This window comes from Prionailurus viverrinus, chromosome A2, assembly GCF_022837055.1.
Source record: "Prionailurus viverrinus isolate Anna chromosome A2, UM_Priviv_1.0, whole genome shotgun sequence".
Taxonomy (NCBI): Eukaryota; Metazoa; Chordata; class Mammalia; order Carnivora; family Felidae; genus Prionailurus; species Prionailurus viverrinus.
In genome coordinates this window covers 32,944,341-32,960,699 of record NC_062562.1, presented here as the reverse complement: position 1 = coordinate 32,960,699, position 16,359 = coordinate 32,944,341, and the positions used below count along the sequence as shown (strand labels likewise).

The window sequence follows — 16,359 nt, the reverse complement described above, 5'->3', positions numbered from 1 at the left end:
TCAAATTCCACATGAGTGAAAATATATCTATGTCTTTTTCTGACTCACTTATTTCACTTAGCATAATACTCTCCAGTTCCATCCACATTGTTGTACATGGCAAGATTTCATTGTTTTTTCATTGCCAAGTAGTATTTCATTGTATATACAGACCACATCTTCTTTATCCATTCATTAGGTGATGGACATTTGGTCTCTCTCCACAGTTTGGCTATTGTCAATAGTGCTGCTATAAACATGGGGGTACATGCGCCCCTACAAATCAGCACTCCTGTTTCCTTGGGATAAATTCCTAGTTGTTCTATTGCTGGGTCATAGGGTAATTGTATTTTTAATTTTGGAGAAATGTCCACATTGTTTTCCAGAATGGCTGCACCAGTGTGCATTCCCACCAACAGTGCAAGAGTGTTCCCCTTTCTCCACATCATCTCCAATAGAAGTTGTTTCCTGAGTTGCTAATTTTAGCCACTCTGACCACTGTGAAGTGATATCTCAACATGGTTTTGATTTGTATTTCCCTGATGAGCAATGTGGAGCATTTTTTCATCTGTCTGTTAGCCATCTGGATGTCTTCTTTGGGAAAGTGTCTATTCATGTCTTCTGCCCATTTCTTCACTGGATTATTTGTTTCTCAGGTGTTGAGTTTGGTACATTCTTCACAGATTTTGGATACTAACCCTATATCTGACATGTCATTTGCAAATATCTTCTCCCATTCCGTTGGTTACCTTTTAGTTTTACTGAGTGCTCCCTTTGCTGTGCAGAAGCTTTTTATCTTAATGAGGTCCCAATAGTTCATTTTTGCTTTTATTTTCCTTGCCTTCAGAGACATGTCAAGTAAGAAGTCACTGCAGCCGAGGAAAAGGGAGATTAAATGAGAATTAAATACAATTACGTGAGCCTGTTACATGCTTGTATATAATAAAAAGCTGGAAACGCCAGTAAAAAACTGCAAAATGCCAGCCTTTATCACTTATCAATAAATAAAAATTATTATTTTTAGTATGTTACTATAAATATCCTTCAAAGTTTCCTGGATGCAGTATTTCTGACATGACTATTAAAGGCCATGAAAAGACTTAGGTGATAAAGATTGAAGATTACATTCATATATTAAATTTAATAAATTCATATATAAAATACATAAATTCAAGTCTTTTATTAGTAATAATGAATTTAAATTTCTCCTCAAATTTTGCCTCCTGGACAAGAATCACCTATGGACACACTCCACACAAAGCCAAATCATGTGATGCATGGCAGGAACAATTCAGCATCAACTAAAAAACTTGAGAAATACATACGTTCAAATTTCTTTATAACAGTTAGATTTGAATTCATGGGTTAATTTTTTAGAAGCAGAATACAAAGGGCACCTGGGTGGCTCAGTTAAGGGTCCAACTCTCATTTTTTGGCTCAGGTCATGATCTCACGGTTAGTGAGTTCGAGCCCACATCAGGCTCCATGTTGGCAATAGGGAGCCTGCTTAGATTCTCTCTCCCTCTCTCTCTGCCCCTTCCCTGCTCACTCGCACTCTCTCTCTCAAAATAAATAAACTTAAAAAAAAAAATACAAAACTGTAACTATAAGACTTGCTGTGAAAAATGTGCACAGGCACATGTTAAAGTGCTCAGTAAATGGCTACTTTTCAACACTATTTGCTACTGCATGGCTAATTTTTGTTTCATTTTCTTTTTAACATTTGTCTCCTACTGGACTATAAAGCACGAGGGCAGGGGCCTTACGTTTGAAGCACTCTTATCCACTACCAGAGCAAAGGCTAACATATATGTCTCGTTGAACAGGTAAAAGATGCCTGATTTGTGGCGGTGAAAAAGGCCTGGGTGCAGTTTTTTCCTTTTCTCTATTTGACATTTCATTAGTGCTACTCAAATTCTGTATCATATAAATTTTCACTACTAAATTTTTATTTCAACAGGTAGCATTTCTTTCAGAAGTGGTAACAAAACATCACATTAACAAGTCTTTTGCAATTACCAAATACTAAAACATTCCTCCAACCCCCTCTTATGCCTAAAGAAAAATGAGAAAGGAAAAGCGGTCCCATCTCCCAGTACGTGAGACACAGAAAAAAGGCGTCCACCAACACTGGTTCTCAACTGTGATCCTAGATGACCGAGGGTCTCTGAGGGGACCTTGCAGGCTCCAGTGACTGATCAAACTTCAGAATACACTTGTGTCCAGGGTACAGCTCAACATCAAAACAAGCAAAAACGATCTGCTCACTCTGACTTAAAATGCCAAAAGAAAAAAAGTCACACGAAGCAACCTAGAGAATGTGGAAGCATCATCCCCAACTCCTTATAGATCTGGAGATAATATTTCATCATAAGATACTAACATCCCTTTACACCAGATTGAAAACTAGGAGGCAACCTTCGAGGAAAGAAAAATATATGGCAAAGAACATGGAAAACTTCCCTTCAAAGTATGTCCAGTACTTCATCCTCTCTTTTCACTCTGTTTGCTCACCCACCGAAGAAGCCATAGCAACACAACCCCTGTCATTCCCCTCAAGTCACATTCTGCCAGTGGTTCTCAGCCAAAGGTCAGGCCCAGGGAGAAGACACCAGTATTATGAAAGAACTTTTTCAGAACCACCTAAGAAAACAATTTAAAAATAAAAGAACAGTCAAGGAAACAGCCTGTGCCTTACACAGGAAGAGGAGGCATGAACTCCAAGTACAAGTCACACAAGACATCCAACACCACGGTTCATATTACAGTAAACAGAGTGACATTTTCCAAAAGTAGAAAATCAATAGAGGGAGCTGGCCAACAAAGATCAAACTGCAGCAAATAACTGAAAAGTGGGAACACTGAAATCTAGATATGCAGAGAAGCAATTAGCAAAGGCCAACTTATCAACCTAAGTGAGGAAAGCGGCTATCACCAAAAGGATGAAGTGTCCCAGAGGAAAGGATGCCAGCAAAAGTCTTCCCATCAAAGAATTCTGACATACTTTCTAACATGGAAAGCACAGGATAAAATGTTGGAAGTGGACCCGAAGCTGTGTGACACTTTGCCGAGGCATAACAAAGATGCTAGTTCTATGTAAGTTATGTGACTAGAAGATAAGCACTGTTTGGGGCACCTGCGGGGCTCAGTCCATTAAGTCTCCAACTTCCGCCTAGGTCACAATCTCGCCGTTCCCAGTTGGAGCCCCGTATCCGGCTCTGTCTGTGCTGACAGCCCAGAGCCTGGAGCCTGCTTCAGATTCTGTGTCTCCTCCCCCCACTCACACTCTGTCTCTCTCAAAGATAAATAAATGCTAAAAAAAATTTAAAAGAAAGAAGATAAGCACTGTTCAAATTCCTTGTGACACACTTTCACACTCTGTGTCTCTCATGTTGTAAATTACAGTTAAATATCAGCCTTACTATTTTTTTCATTTCCTTACACATTTACATCAACAGCAAGAGTCTGTCATTTAACACTGACGAGAGTTTTTAGAGGTCATTAAATAATCATACCTTTTCTCATCAGTTCTCAAGGCTACTTTGATAACCCAGGCAACCACCCAAAGGACTGCCTTTACTTCACACTGCACAGTGCCCACACTTGCCAAGCTTCTTTTCCCTGAACTGAGGACTGGTTCACAGTAACTACAGCAGGATGTTTTGGGTGTCTCATTCAAGTAACAAGCCAGATGAATTCATGAACTACAAGGACCGTGAAATCGTTAAGTGCTGAAGGGGAGAGAAGAGGCAGGCAGGAAAAGAGACGTAATACAGGGTGAGGTATTTATTTATTTAAAAAAAAAAAAAAAAGTACTTTTTGTATCTTAAAAAAAACCTAGAGAAAAAGTAATGCTATTATCAAAATTATTTTGTATTATCTTGGGAAATTTCAATAGGCCTTTTTTCATGAACAGGTTGTATTTTTATAGTTTTAATCAGGCATGAGCAGATATATCTACGTGCAGTCTTGTATTTTTTTTCTTTTACAAGTATTTTCCATGTTATAGCACACACTCTTCACCAGCACTGTTGTTAATGGCCCATGAATCGCTCATGAAATGCATCTATTACCGTTTACCTAACCACTTCTCTCTTGTGTCACATTTAAGTGGCTTTCTATTGTCTTCACTGAATTAAATGTTATGAACATCTTTAGGTTGCTAATACTTGGTTCCAACTGCTTTCCTAAAAGTATGAATCGGTCACTGTGCTCTGAGGTTTTTTTCCTTCTCAACAGCCTACTCTGCTCCAAATGAACACTAACATCCCAGGGGCTCTCCCCTTCTACTCTACGACCCTTCAATCCTCCTCGTGAAGCTTTAGGAAGCAAGTATTTAAATGACTGCTACATGTCAGGCTCTGTACTGCGTATCTAACATTCTCTCATTCAATACTTAGAACCTGAGCTTCAAGACCGGCAATCATTTACACCTAACTCTCATTCATTCTTTCAGTAAGTAAGACTGAGTACCTACAAAATGCCAGACCCTGGCAGCACAGCGACAAGCAAAACACAACTCCCCCAGGAGCACCTAGCCTACCTCAAAGATACTCCCAACCTGAGCAGGGGTGGGGGGAGGCCATTCCATTGCTGAACTACTTTGATAATAGAACTTTCTAATGACTTCCATTATGCTTCAAATGAAATCCAAAGTCCTGGGGCACCTGGGTGGCTCAGACAGTTAAGCATCTGACTCTTGATTTGAGCTCATGGTTCCAGAGTTTGAGCCCCACAGTGGACTCCCAGCCCATGACTCAGAGCCAGCATGGGATCCTCTCTCTCCCTCTCTTTCTGCCTCTCTCATGCTCGTGCTCTTTCTCTCAAAATAAACAAACAAACATTTAAAAAAAGAAAAGAGGGGCGCCTGGGTGGCGCAGTCGGTTAAGCATCCGACTTCAGCCAGGTCACGATCTCTCAGTCCGTGAGTTCGAGCCCCGCGTCGGGCTCTGGGCTGATGGCTCAGAGCCTGGAGCCTGTTTCCGATTCTGTGTCTCCCTCTCTCTCTGCCCCTCCCCCGTTCATGTTCTGTCTCTCTCTGTCCCAAAAAAAAATAAATAAACGTTGAAAAAAAAATTTTTTTAAATAAAAAAAGAAAAGAAAAATCCAAATTCCTTTCCATGGCCCACAAAGACTCACCTCTGATACACGACCCCCTGCCACACTACCCTTACCCACTAGGCCTTAGCCACCACTTCACCATCCTCAATTCCTTCCACCTGAGGGTTTTTGTTCACATGCTCCGTTTCAATTTTCTCCACTGCTCCTGGAAGTGTATTTCCCTTTCCTACCTTTCATGTCTTAGCTTGATGTTACCTCCTCGGGGGCTTTCTTGGTCATTCCAAGAATCTCAAGAAGGTTCTCCAATATTGTTCTATCTCCAGCCCACCTCAGTTCATTTTTTAAACGGTACTTATGAGTTTGGTTGGTTCACCACCATACCTCCAAGGGCTAGTGTCCAGAGTGCCTGGTGGACAGAACACATGGCCGATAAACTGTGTGTGCTTAACAAATAAAATCATTCCTCTTTAGCTGGAATGAAATCTAACCTCCTCGAAACTTCTACTTATTGATCCTAATTATGCCTTCTGTAACTGCGGTGAAAAAAAAAAGTATCTTTTGGCCTTTGTATCCTATTTTAATAAATTTTAAAACTACCATTCATTTGTTAACTCTGGCACTCACCTGTTTTTAGCAATGGCTAGCTACTACTGCTGACTTCAGGGAGAGTATCAAGCAGTGTTTATGAGCATGAAATCCCATGTTACGCTGCCTGCTTGGAATCTGAGCTCTGACACTTACACACATGAAACAGATATCACTTGTGTGACTCTGGAGAAGTTACCTAACCTCTCTGTACCTCAGTTCTTCATTTGGAAAACTAAGATGAGACTTAACTGATTGTCATGGGAATGCAACCTGGTGCAGGCACTCTGGAAAACAGTATGGAGGTTCCTCAAAAAGCTAAACATAGAACTACCCTACAACCCAGCAATGGCACTACTAGGTATTATCCAAGGGATACAGGTGTGCTGTTTAGAAGGGACATGTGCACCCCAATGTTTATAGCAGTGTTACCAACAATAGCCAAAGTATGGAAAGAGCCCACATGTCCATCAATGGATGAATGGATAAAGAAGATGTGGTATATATAGACAATGGAGTATTACTTGGCAATCAAAAAGAATGAAACCTTGCCATTTGCAACTAAGTGGATGGGACTGGAGAGTATTATGCTAACTGAAATTAGTCACTCAGAGAAAGACAAATATCATATGACTTCACTCATATGAGGACTTTAAGAGACAAAACAGATGAACATAAGGGAAGGGAAATAAAAATAATATAAAAACAGGGAGGGGGACAAAACATAAGAGTTTTGGGTAAGGGGCACTAAGGAATCTACTCCTGAAATCATTGTTGCACTATATGCTAATTTGGGTGTAAATTTAAAAAAATAAAATTAAAAATAATTTTTAAAAATAAAAATAAATAAATAAATAAAAAAGACTTAACTGATTGTCAGAACTTGAAAAATCAATGTATGTAAAGAGCTTACCCCAGTTCCCAGCAAAGGAATCTTGATTGTCAAAGCTACTACTTCTGTCTCACTAGAGTGGAAAACTTCAAAATGGTGTATTTCTTTGTATCCTTAAAACCTAGTTTACACAAGTCTCAATAGACCTAGATTTAAAACATGATCCCACAAGTGAGGCTAAGGCACTCCCTTGCACATCCTCCATAACACTATGAAACCAGCCCTCAGATCATTGCCGTTTTTCCTAACATTTTACTATTCTGTCTCCACCACCTGACCCACGTGAGGTCTGTCTTGTTCACCATATTATCCCTAACACCTGCAACAACAAACAATAATTAAATGAAATTCTACTGAGCCTCCATTACCCCAGTGGAAGCTCTTTCAAATGTTGTGTTTTGTATTTGTTTTTTGTTTTTTACTGTTTCTTCCTACTCTTCCACAATGAAAACACACACAAGCAGCCAATCTGTCTTGTTCACTGCTGTATCCGGTATCCCTACTGGACCTGCCGTAACAGAGACTTCAAAATATTACAGACGTTTTGGTTCTTGGGTTGTTTTTGATGTTCAAACCTGTTAATTCTGGTAGGTTTCTACACACTACTATCTTATTGGCTCCGTAATTATTTACACTTATCAATATACCCAAAGCTTACAAGAACACTTTAAATAAACAGATTAATTATATATTGAATGAACAGGTCATTTTATGAGAGTGAAAACAAATACAGCTAAATAAAAAACATAGTCCTGGACAGGAAGAATCTGAGCGATGCAAGCGTTTTTGTTTCGTTGTGGGTACTTTTTTTTGGCGGGGGGGGGGGGGGGGGGGGGGGAGTTGTTGTTACATATACTTAATTCCCAAGTTCTCCAGAATGTAGTCACACTATATAATTGCAACTTTTTTTTTCTTTCCATTTTGAGAAAAACTGTCAAGCACCCCACCCCCGTGTCCTTCTGTTTTCCAGGTAGGAAAGGCACAGCCTTGACACGAGGCCCGGCGGTGGCCCAGGAAACCGGCGTTCCCTCCGGGACCTGCCAGGTGACCACTGACCTGAAGACGGGTCAACGCGCGAAACCGGAAGTGCCAGGGGACAAAAACTACTACGGGCTCCACTGCGCGACTCCGGCACCCCGAGCGCCCCACCCTACCGTCCAGCACTCACCACCAGCGAAGCCATGAACCCAGGCCGCTCCATGGCCCCGCAGACACCGCAAAGGCTATACTTCGAGACTGAGCAGAAGCGGATCGCGACCCCATTCATTGGGTGCCGCCATCTTGGGGGCGGACTTGTAGCGCCGGCACTTCCGCGGCCACGTGAGATTGAGCCAAAACAACTACACGTGCAACCGAGAAAGCTGGGCCAGAAGTGCGCCGGGAGGGAGGGGAGGGGTCTGGGGAGGCATGCGGTCTAGCCAAGTCTCGCGACTCTTCTCTGCTTCCGTTTCCTGCAGCAGCCTTGTGATTCGGCTAGATGAAGAAACTCTCGCGAGCAAATGAAGCTGGGCGGGATCCTGGAACTGAGAGTCACCGGGTGAAGGCTGGGGAAAGCTACTGTTAGCCCCAAAGAGGCGCGGCTTGGTGGAAGGCGGGGCAATGAAGGGGCGGGACTAGTTTAAGGGATGAGGCTTTTAGTTTCCAGTTCTTTTTAATTTTTCTCTTAGCTCAGTTTGAACCAATTTTGTCTGAGTTTCTATAAAACAGACTCAACATCAGACGATTATTAAAGATATAGAAAAAGGCTTTAAAAGGTTCCTTACTCCAGGTAAAAATTAGCATCCTCCACCTCTTACAGTTACTGCATCTAATAGTATTTACTTTTTAAATTATCTATTTGCAGAATTGCTCATCCTGTTCGCTGTGGTACGAGTGCGCACATCCAGAAGTCCCAACCAAAAGCTACAGGGAACATATCAGAGCCATGCTTGAAATTTTTCTTAGTGCGCATCTTCCCTCAAAACCTTTGCAGTAGCCTTAGCAGGCTCCTTGTCTGCCTTTCTTTAATCGATGTTCATACCATTCTTTATTCTCATCTAGATGTGTGATCTAGAAATAATTAGCCAGCAAACCTTTAAGGTTTCAAATTCCAAGCTTTGCCTACTAGGTTTGCGCATAACTTCTCCAAGATGGAGTTTCCTCCCTTGTGAACTTGGGATACTGAGGGTAACTTCTTTTGGTACTATTACAGATTCAGTGAGGTAATGCATGCACGTTTTCAACTTAGTTCTTGGTGCACGGGAAGTATTCTCTAAAGATGATGGTTACATCACTTTCCTGATTTAAATTACTCTCTTTTGCTGCGCATGTGAAATAGTCCAGCTCCTTATCATGGTACTCACCTCCCAGATGGTGTCTTCTGTCACTCTTCCCACTGGCTAGACTACTCACAGACTATACACTTTCAAGCTCTCCCATCTTACCCGTGTTGTTCCCTCTACCAATACCTTTCCCTATGCTGCCTGCAGAACATTGGTCCTCACCTGTTTGCCACATGTCACAATCCATAGGCCATCTCAAAATATGTTGGTTCACTACCCCCCGCCCCCCCACCCCAGCTCCCCCTACCCCCCCCCCCCCGCTCGCCCCCCCCCACTCCCCCCGCCCCCCACCCCACCCTGCCCCGTCCCCACCCCGGGGCCAGCAGGAGGACCTCTTATGCTGTTGTTTGTCTCTTTTAAGGGCTTATACGATGAGGTCAGCCCTACCCACCCCTGCCCTCCATAATCTCTCTTTTGATTAATTCAAATGATTAGGGACCTTAATTACATATGCAAAATCTTTTTTTGCAACATAATCATGGAAGTTATATTTCATGACGCTAGCAGGTTCTAATCACACTCAAGGGATGTGATTGTACAAAACGTATGAATTAACAGGGCAGGAATGTTTAGAACCATCTTAGAATTATGCCAACCATATTTACCCATAAGCCCTTGCTGGCAGACTCCTCCAAGGCCATCAAGGTTTGATCAGTAGGCTTCCACTAATGCTTTCCTCAAAGTCCTTCCATTTTTTAATCTACTGCCTGGTGACAAAGCCACTCCTAGAGTTTGAATGTTTGTTACAGCAGCAGCCCATTTTTAAGTACCAAAACCTCATTAAAAAAAAAATTTTTTTTTTTAAAGGGGCGCCTGGGTGGCTCAGTCGGTTAAGCGTCCGACTTTGGCTCAGGTCATGATTTCACAGTCCATGAGTTCGAGCCCTATGTCGGGCTCTGTGCTGGCAGCTCAGAGCCTGGAGCCTGCTTCGGATTCTGTGTCTCCTCCTCTCTCTGCCCCTCTCATGCTCATGTTCTGTCTCTCTCTGTCTCTTAATAATAAATAAACGTTTAAAAAAAATTTTTTTTAGGTACCAAAATCTGTACTGGTTGTCTACTGGTGAGTAACAAACTATCCCAAAACTTAGAACAGTAAACCTTTATTACCTCACACAATTTCTGTAGGACAGGTATCCAAGAATGCCTCAGCTGAGGGGTTTGGTCTCAGGGTGTCCCTCATAGGTCTACAGTCAAGTTATCAGCTAGGGATATAGCTGAAGCTTTGACTGGAACTGGAGGATCCACTTACAAAATGGCTCACTCCCATGACTGGCAAATTAGTGCCAGCTCTTGGCAAGTGGCCCAGTTCCTTGTGACAGAAACTTCTCCATAGGGTTGCTTGAGTGTCGTGATAATATGTCAGCTGGTTTTCCCCAGAGTGAGTGATCTAAGGGAGAACAACAAAGAAACTAAAATGTTTTCCGTGATCAGAGAAGTCACTCTGTGGTCATACCTGCAATAGCCTATTTGTGTGTGTGTATTTTTTTTTAATGTTTATTTTTGAGAGACACAGAGAGAGGCAGAGAGTGGGAGACACAGAAACCAAACCAGGCTCCAGGCTCAAGCTGTCAGCACAGAGAAAAAAGCAGGGCTCGAACTCACAAACTGCAAGATCACGACCTGAGCTGAAGTCAGACACTTAACCGACTGAGCCACCCAGACGCCCCTGAAATAGCTATTTGTTACCACAGGCCATCCCTACTTTTTATGGGATTGTACTAAACAGAGACATGAATGAATACCAGCAGGTGAGAATCATGGAGTGTCACGATGGAAGCTGAATACCGCATCAGAGACATGCAAGTGAAGATTCTACTGAGATCCAGGGACCTACTCACTACAGTGACAACAATCAGAAAGCCCCAAAAGGCCAAGTATTGTGGCAAGAATGAAGAGCATCTCATACATGCTAGGAATGTAATATGGTATGACCACTACAGAAACCAATGCCCCTCTTATTGTTTTGTATATGTTTTTGTTGCATTTTTTTTTCCCCACAAGCTCTAATTCACTTCATTTTTCTTGTATAAAACTAGGTGGTGGCCGTACCCCTGCCTGGAGACCGGGGTGTGGATCTTTACAAGACGGTCAGTGGATTCCTGATAGAGAGACTTGGTGAACTCAGTCTCTTTCCAGAGGTGGGAGGGAGATAGATGTAGGTCTTGGGAATGGCACCAAAAGTGACCGTGGTGAAGTTGCCCAGCGTGGCAATGCAGCTCCTGGCTGAGGTGTAGCAGTCTTCAATGCCAGCCACCAGCATCAGCTTCTTGGGCATAGGGGCTGAGATAATGCCAGGGCCTCTGGGGATGAGGATGAGAGGAACTAGCACAGAGCCACAGCGGCCGGTCACCTTGCATGGGACAGTGTGGGGCTTGCCAGTCTTGTTCCCCCAGGAGCCTCGCCACATGGGGACAACAGGAAACATGGCCAGGATGATGGCCCCATGGATGGCAGTGGCTACCTCCTTAGAGCAGTTAACATCCAGACTGATACGTTCATTGTAATCTCCGATGGCAGCAAATGCCTGTGAACAGCCCGAGAAGGTTGATGGTCCCCTGACCTGCACGGCAGCAGTAACCCACCCAGGACCTGTTGCATGACTCCAGGAAAGAGTGGCTTCTGTGAGGCCAGTCTGAGGTCCTGAGGAGATTCTTTCTCTCTCTCTTCCCATTTTTTTTTTTTAATTTCCACCTATAATTTTCTACCTCCCCAAGTGCTTTTTGTCCCCCACCCCCTAGCTTTCCAATGTGCCTCTTAGGTATTTACACAAGAGAAATGAAAACATGTGTCCATCACACTTATATGAAATTCCAGAAGAGACAAAATTATAGCAACAAAACAGACTAGAGGTTCCAAGGCCCTGGAGTGGAGGCAAAGAACGGGTTCCAAAGGAGACACCAAAGAGTACTTTTTGGTGATAGAGATATTCTGTATCATTATTGTGGTGGCCACTGCTTGGGTATATGTTTTATATATGCAATACATTTACAAAAATGCATTGAATTGCACAATTTATTGTTTTTAATTACATGAGTTAAATGGATGCGTTTTACTGTATGTAGGTTATACCTCAATAACATTGACTAAAATAACATATTTGTCTACCTGGATGGAGATTTTTTAATAATAGATTCATGGAAAGGACTGAGTCCACTGCCTGGCTTGTAGAAAAAATTAAATTTATTCAGTATTTTCCCAATGATGTTATAGAGTCTGAATGTTATGAATGAGAGATTGATAAATTATTGAGGTGCACATGCACTTTGTGATACGTGCTATCATACCTCCCTAAGAGAAAACAGATGTTCTTTGCAGTTACTAATGATTCTGGAAGTCTTAGATGCAACTCTTCCCCTAAGAAAGAATTTAACCCAGACTGTTGATTTTAATTTTGAGACAGTACTTCTTTGGTTCTAAAATTAAGGAGAAACTCTTTTCCTCTTCAATGTGATGACTGTCTTCAACTATGTAGGAAGAAATTATGTTGATGCCATTTTCTGGTAACTTGGAAGGTAATACAATGCATTGGATGCCTTCTAGAATCAAGAAGAAATGTGACATTCTCTCCTTTTGTACAAAGGTAAAAGCTTCGCCAAGTATTTCATAATGCCACTAGAAACCCTCTTGGAGACACGGATCTTACAACATGACCCGGGACCTCCTTTTCATAAAATTCTAGCAGAAAAATATGTCACCAGAGTGCCCAGGTAGCTCAGTTGATAGAACATCTGACCCTTGATTTTATCTTAGGTCATGATCCCAGGGTCATGGGCCCTGCACTGGGCATGGAGCCCGCTTGAAATTATTCTCCCTCTCCTTCTGCCCCTACCTGCTCACATGCAAGCACATGGGTGCTCTCTCTCTAAAAATAAAATTAAAAAAAAAGAAAGAAATATCTGTCACCCCTTGAACATACCTTTTAAATGGAGTATTTCAATGCATCATCATTGTCACCACCCTGCAGGTATGATATGTCCTCAAATCTTCAATGTGAAGAGACACTGGAAATTAGGTAAGCGCTGATTTGCATTAAGCATGAGAAATTACATGATAACACTGTCTTCTTTAATTAAATCTACCACCGTAAGCCAAGTTTACTTTTAAACAAGTTCTCAAATCTCAAGAGCATTTATAAGAATTTGCAGTAAGTCAAAAAACATACCTCAAAAAACACATTAGGCCTAACTTGGGAGACGAAGGACATAATGTTCAGGCACCACTAGGCCCAATCTCCAGGCCACTGTTGTGGATCTTTATTAAAAAATGAGGTCAGGGGCGCCTGGGTGGCTCAGTCGGTTAAGCGGCCAACTTTGGCTCAGGTCATGATCTCGCGGTCCGTGAGTTCGAGTCCCGCGTCGAGCTCGGTGCTCACAGCTCAGAGCCTGGAGCCTGTTTCAGATTCTGTGTCTCCCTCTCTCTGACCCTCCCCCATTCATGCTCTGTCTCTCTGTCTCAAAAATAAATAAATGTTAAAAAAAAATTTTTTTTTTTAAAAAATGAGGTCATAGAATCACGTTCAGTAAAAGTATCCATGGAGGTATTTTAACCCATCTGCAAAGGATAGCAAATATATGTAATGGAAAGGAAGTCCAATGAAAAATGCAAAAAGGCTCATTTTAAAAGCCTGTTTTCCTTTAAGTAGTAGAATCAAAAGTATACTCCTGGGTGTTGTATGGAAACCGATTTGACAATAAATTTCATATATTGAAAAAAAAAGAGTATACTTGCCATGTGGCTTTGTCTTTCCATTTCAAATCAGTGAGAAAAAAAAAACATGGTCCTTTCAATAAATGGTGTGGGGACAGTCAAGCACACATTTAAAAGAAAATAATTTTTCATCCTTGTTTCATGCTTTACCTCCAAATACTGTTCCAAATGGCTTAAAACTTTTACTTGACATAATTAAACTATTGAAATAGGTTTTAAAAAGGTAAACATTTTAATATTATTAAATTAAATATTTAATATTTAATATTATTTAGGTAAAGAAACAGGTTCTATGCATGACTTTTTTTTATACTAAGGAAAATATTTACAGTATATATGACAACAATAAATCCTTAACATTAAATACCTCCTATAAATCAATAAGAGAAAGAGTAATACAAATGGAAAAGATGGGCAAAGTTCATAAAGGAAGAAATACAAGTGGCTAATGAACATGTGGAAAGTATTTTAAATTTACTGGTAGTACCAAAATGAAAATTAAAAAGCAATAAAGCATTTTTCGGGTAAAGATTTATTTTATTCTTTTAAGTTTATTTATTTATTTTGAGAGAGAGAGAAAGCACAAGCAGGGAAGGAGGAGAGAGAGAGAGGGAGAGAGAGAGACTCCCAAGCAGGCTCCATGCCATCAGTGCAGAGCCTGACTCAGGGCTTGATCCCATGAACCATGAGAACCTGAGCCAAAATCAAGAATTCGAAGTTTAGTCGACTGAGCCACCCAGGTGCCCCAAGATTTTTTTTTTTAAGTAATCTTTACACCCAACGTGGGGCTTGAACTTACAACCCTGAGATCAAGAATCACATGTTCTACCTACTAAAACAACCAGACTGCCCAATAAAGCCTATTTTTAAAATCTTATCAAATAGGCAAAGATTTTTTTCCCAGAGGGAGAATATAGTAGATTTTCTGGTGAGTAATATAGCAAGATGTATCAAAATCCTTTTAAAAATGTTCTTTGTCCTTAATTATTTCTACTTCTTGCATTGTGCTCGAAGGAACTTTTTTTTTAATCCATAGAAATAGAACTATAAGGATATTCACTTCGCTGCTTACCATAGCCAAAGGAGAATTTTTTTATACATCTAAAAATGTTCATCCGTATGTGGCTGAGATAATTTGTAATAGGTCCCATGTGTAGCTATTTAAAAGCATGACGTAGGGGCACCAGGGTGGTTCAGTGGGTTGGGCGTCTGACTTCAGCTCGGGTCATGATCTCATAGTTTGTGAGTTCAAGCCCCATGTCAGGCTCTGTGCTGACAGCTCAGAGCCTGGAGCCTGCTTCGGATTCTGTGTCTCCCTCTCTCTGTGCTCCTCCCCTGCTTGTGCTCTGTCTCTCTCTCTCAAAAATAAATAAACATTAAAAAGAAAAAAATGTTAAATAAATAAAACCATAATGGAGACGAATCATTAATGATACAGAAAGATGATAAACATAAAAATAATTGCACAAGAGCATGGGCATATGCTGGTTTTTCTCTTTATGCCTCAGCAGATCTATTCTCTGCCTTCTCTGCCTTGTTTTCTGTCCTAGGGCGCTGACCCCTAGGAACTGCCCTCTGGTTTCCAGCTGGGTTTGGCCAGTAACAGTCATGGGCAATCTGAGCATGGCAAAAGAACGATGCCAGGGTATTTCTTCTCTGCTTGCTCCCTGCCTTGACCCAACTCTGACAGGTGGTGTGTCCCTGGACAAATCTCCTGTAAGACAACTTTCCCTCTGTGGCTCCCCTTTTTTTGGTCTCTTCTAACACAGTTTCCTTCCCTTCCTTCTTCAGGTCTATGGATGATAATGGATTTTTCATAATGTTATAAGCCCTGGCTGCTTCTTTCATACCTAACTGATATTCTTAACATGGTGCACAGTTCTGCTCAAAAATCCCAATTGGGTGCCCTCTTTTTGCTGATAAAACTCTGGCTGATGAAAGACAATTTGATCCAATTTTTTTCCTGCTTATTTTTGAGAGAGAGAGAAGGAGAGAGAGAACATGTGTGCACACTCGCACACACATATGTGGGAGAGGAGCAGAGGGAGGGGGTGGCAGAGGATCCAAAGCAGACTCTGTGTTGGCAGCAGAGAGCCTAATGTGGGGCTCAGACTCTTAAACCATGAGATCATGACCTGAGCCAAAAGCAAGAATCAGATGCTTAATCAACTGAGCCACTCAGGTGCCCCAATCCAATTTTTGTAAACTTACATGTATTAATTATCTGTTGCTACATAACAAACTACCCCAACCCTTGGCAGCTTAAAACAACAAACATTTACGATCTCAGAATTTCTTTGGGTCCAATATCTGAATATTACCCAGCTACACATAGGCTGGCTCAAAGTCTCTCATGAGGCTGCTGTCATTCTGCCACCAGGGCTGCAATTCCATCCGATGGCTCAAGTGGGGGAGGATCCACTTCCAAGCTCACTCACGTGGGTGTTGGCAGGAGCCAGTTCCCTGCAGGATATGGGATTGAAGGGCTCAAGTCTTCACTGTCTACCGGCTGGAGGCCTTCCTCAATTCCTTGCCACATTTGTGTTTCCATATAGGAGCTTGCAACATGGCCCCTGGCTCTCATCAGAGGGAGCAAGCAAGCAAGACTGAAAGAGAACACCCAGGCTAGAAGCCGCAAACTTGGTCATCTGACCTCTGAGTTGACATCCCATAAACTTTACTAGCCCACACTCAGGGGGAGGGGATTACACAAGGAAATGAACAGAGGCAGGAGGAATCATTGGCGGCAATCTTAGAGGCAAAATATAATTTGCAAATGCACATGAAAAAATCTGCATGATCGTTGATTATCTTT

The 16,359-nt window shown here is 41.8% G+C and overlaps 2 protein-coding genes and 1 non-coding gene across 4 annotated transcripts in view; all 3 read right to left on the bottom strand.

Moving 5' to 3' along the window:
- Positions 1–7,902, bottom strand: part of SLC25A26 (solute carrier family 25 member 26) — a 138,540-nt gene extending 130,638 nt beyond the window's left edge. For both annotated transcript variants that reach the window (XM_047840302.1, XM_047840309.1), the window contains exon 1: positions 7,686–7,902. In XM_047840302.1, the coding sequence (XP_047696258.1) occupies positions 7,686–7,784 (99 nt within the window). In that variant the 5' untranslated portion in view covers positions 7,785–7,902. The remainder of the gene's footprint in view (positions 1–7,685) is intronic.
- Positions 7,903–10,840: 2,938 nt separating this feature from the next.
- Positions 10,841–16,359, bottom strand: part of LOC125153100 (40S ribosomal protein S2-like) — a 34,370-nt gene continuing 28,851 nt past the window's right edge. Inside the window, 2 exon segments of the mRNA XM_047836012.1 lie at positions 10,841–10,977; positions 10,980–11,361. Coding sequence (XP_047691968.1) covers positions 10,841–10,977; positions 10,980–11,361 — 519 coding nt within the window.
- Positions 11,425–11,554, bottom strand: LOC125161391 (small nucleolar RNA SNORA64/SNORA10 family). Its single transcript, XR_007150595.1, has one exon. It is a non-coding gene; the product is annotated as a small nucleolar RNA SNORA64/SNORA10 family (small nucleolar RNA).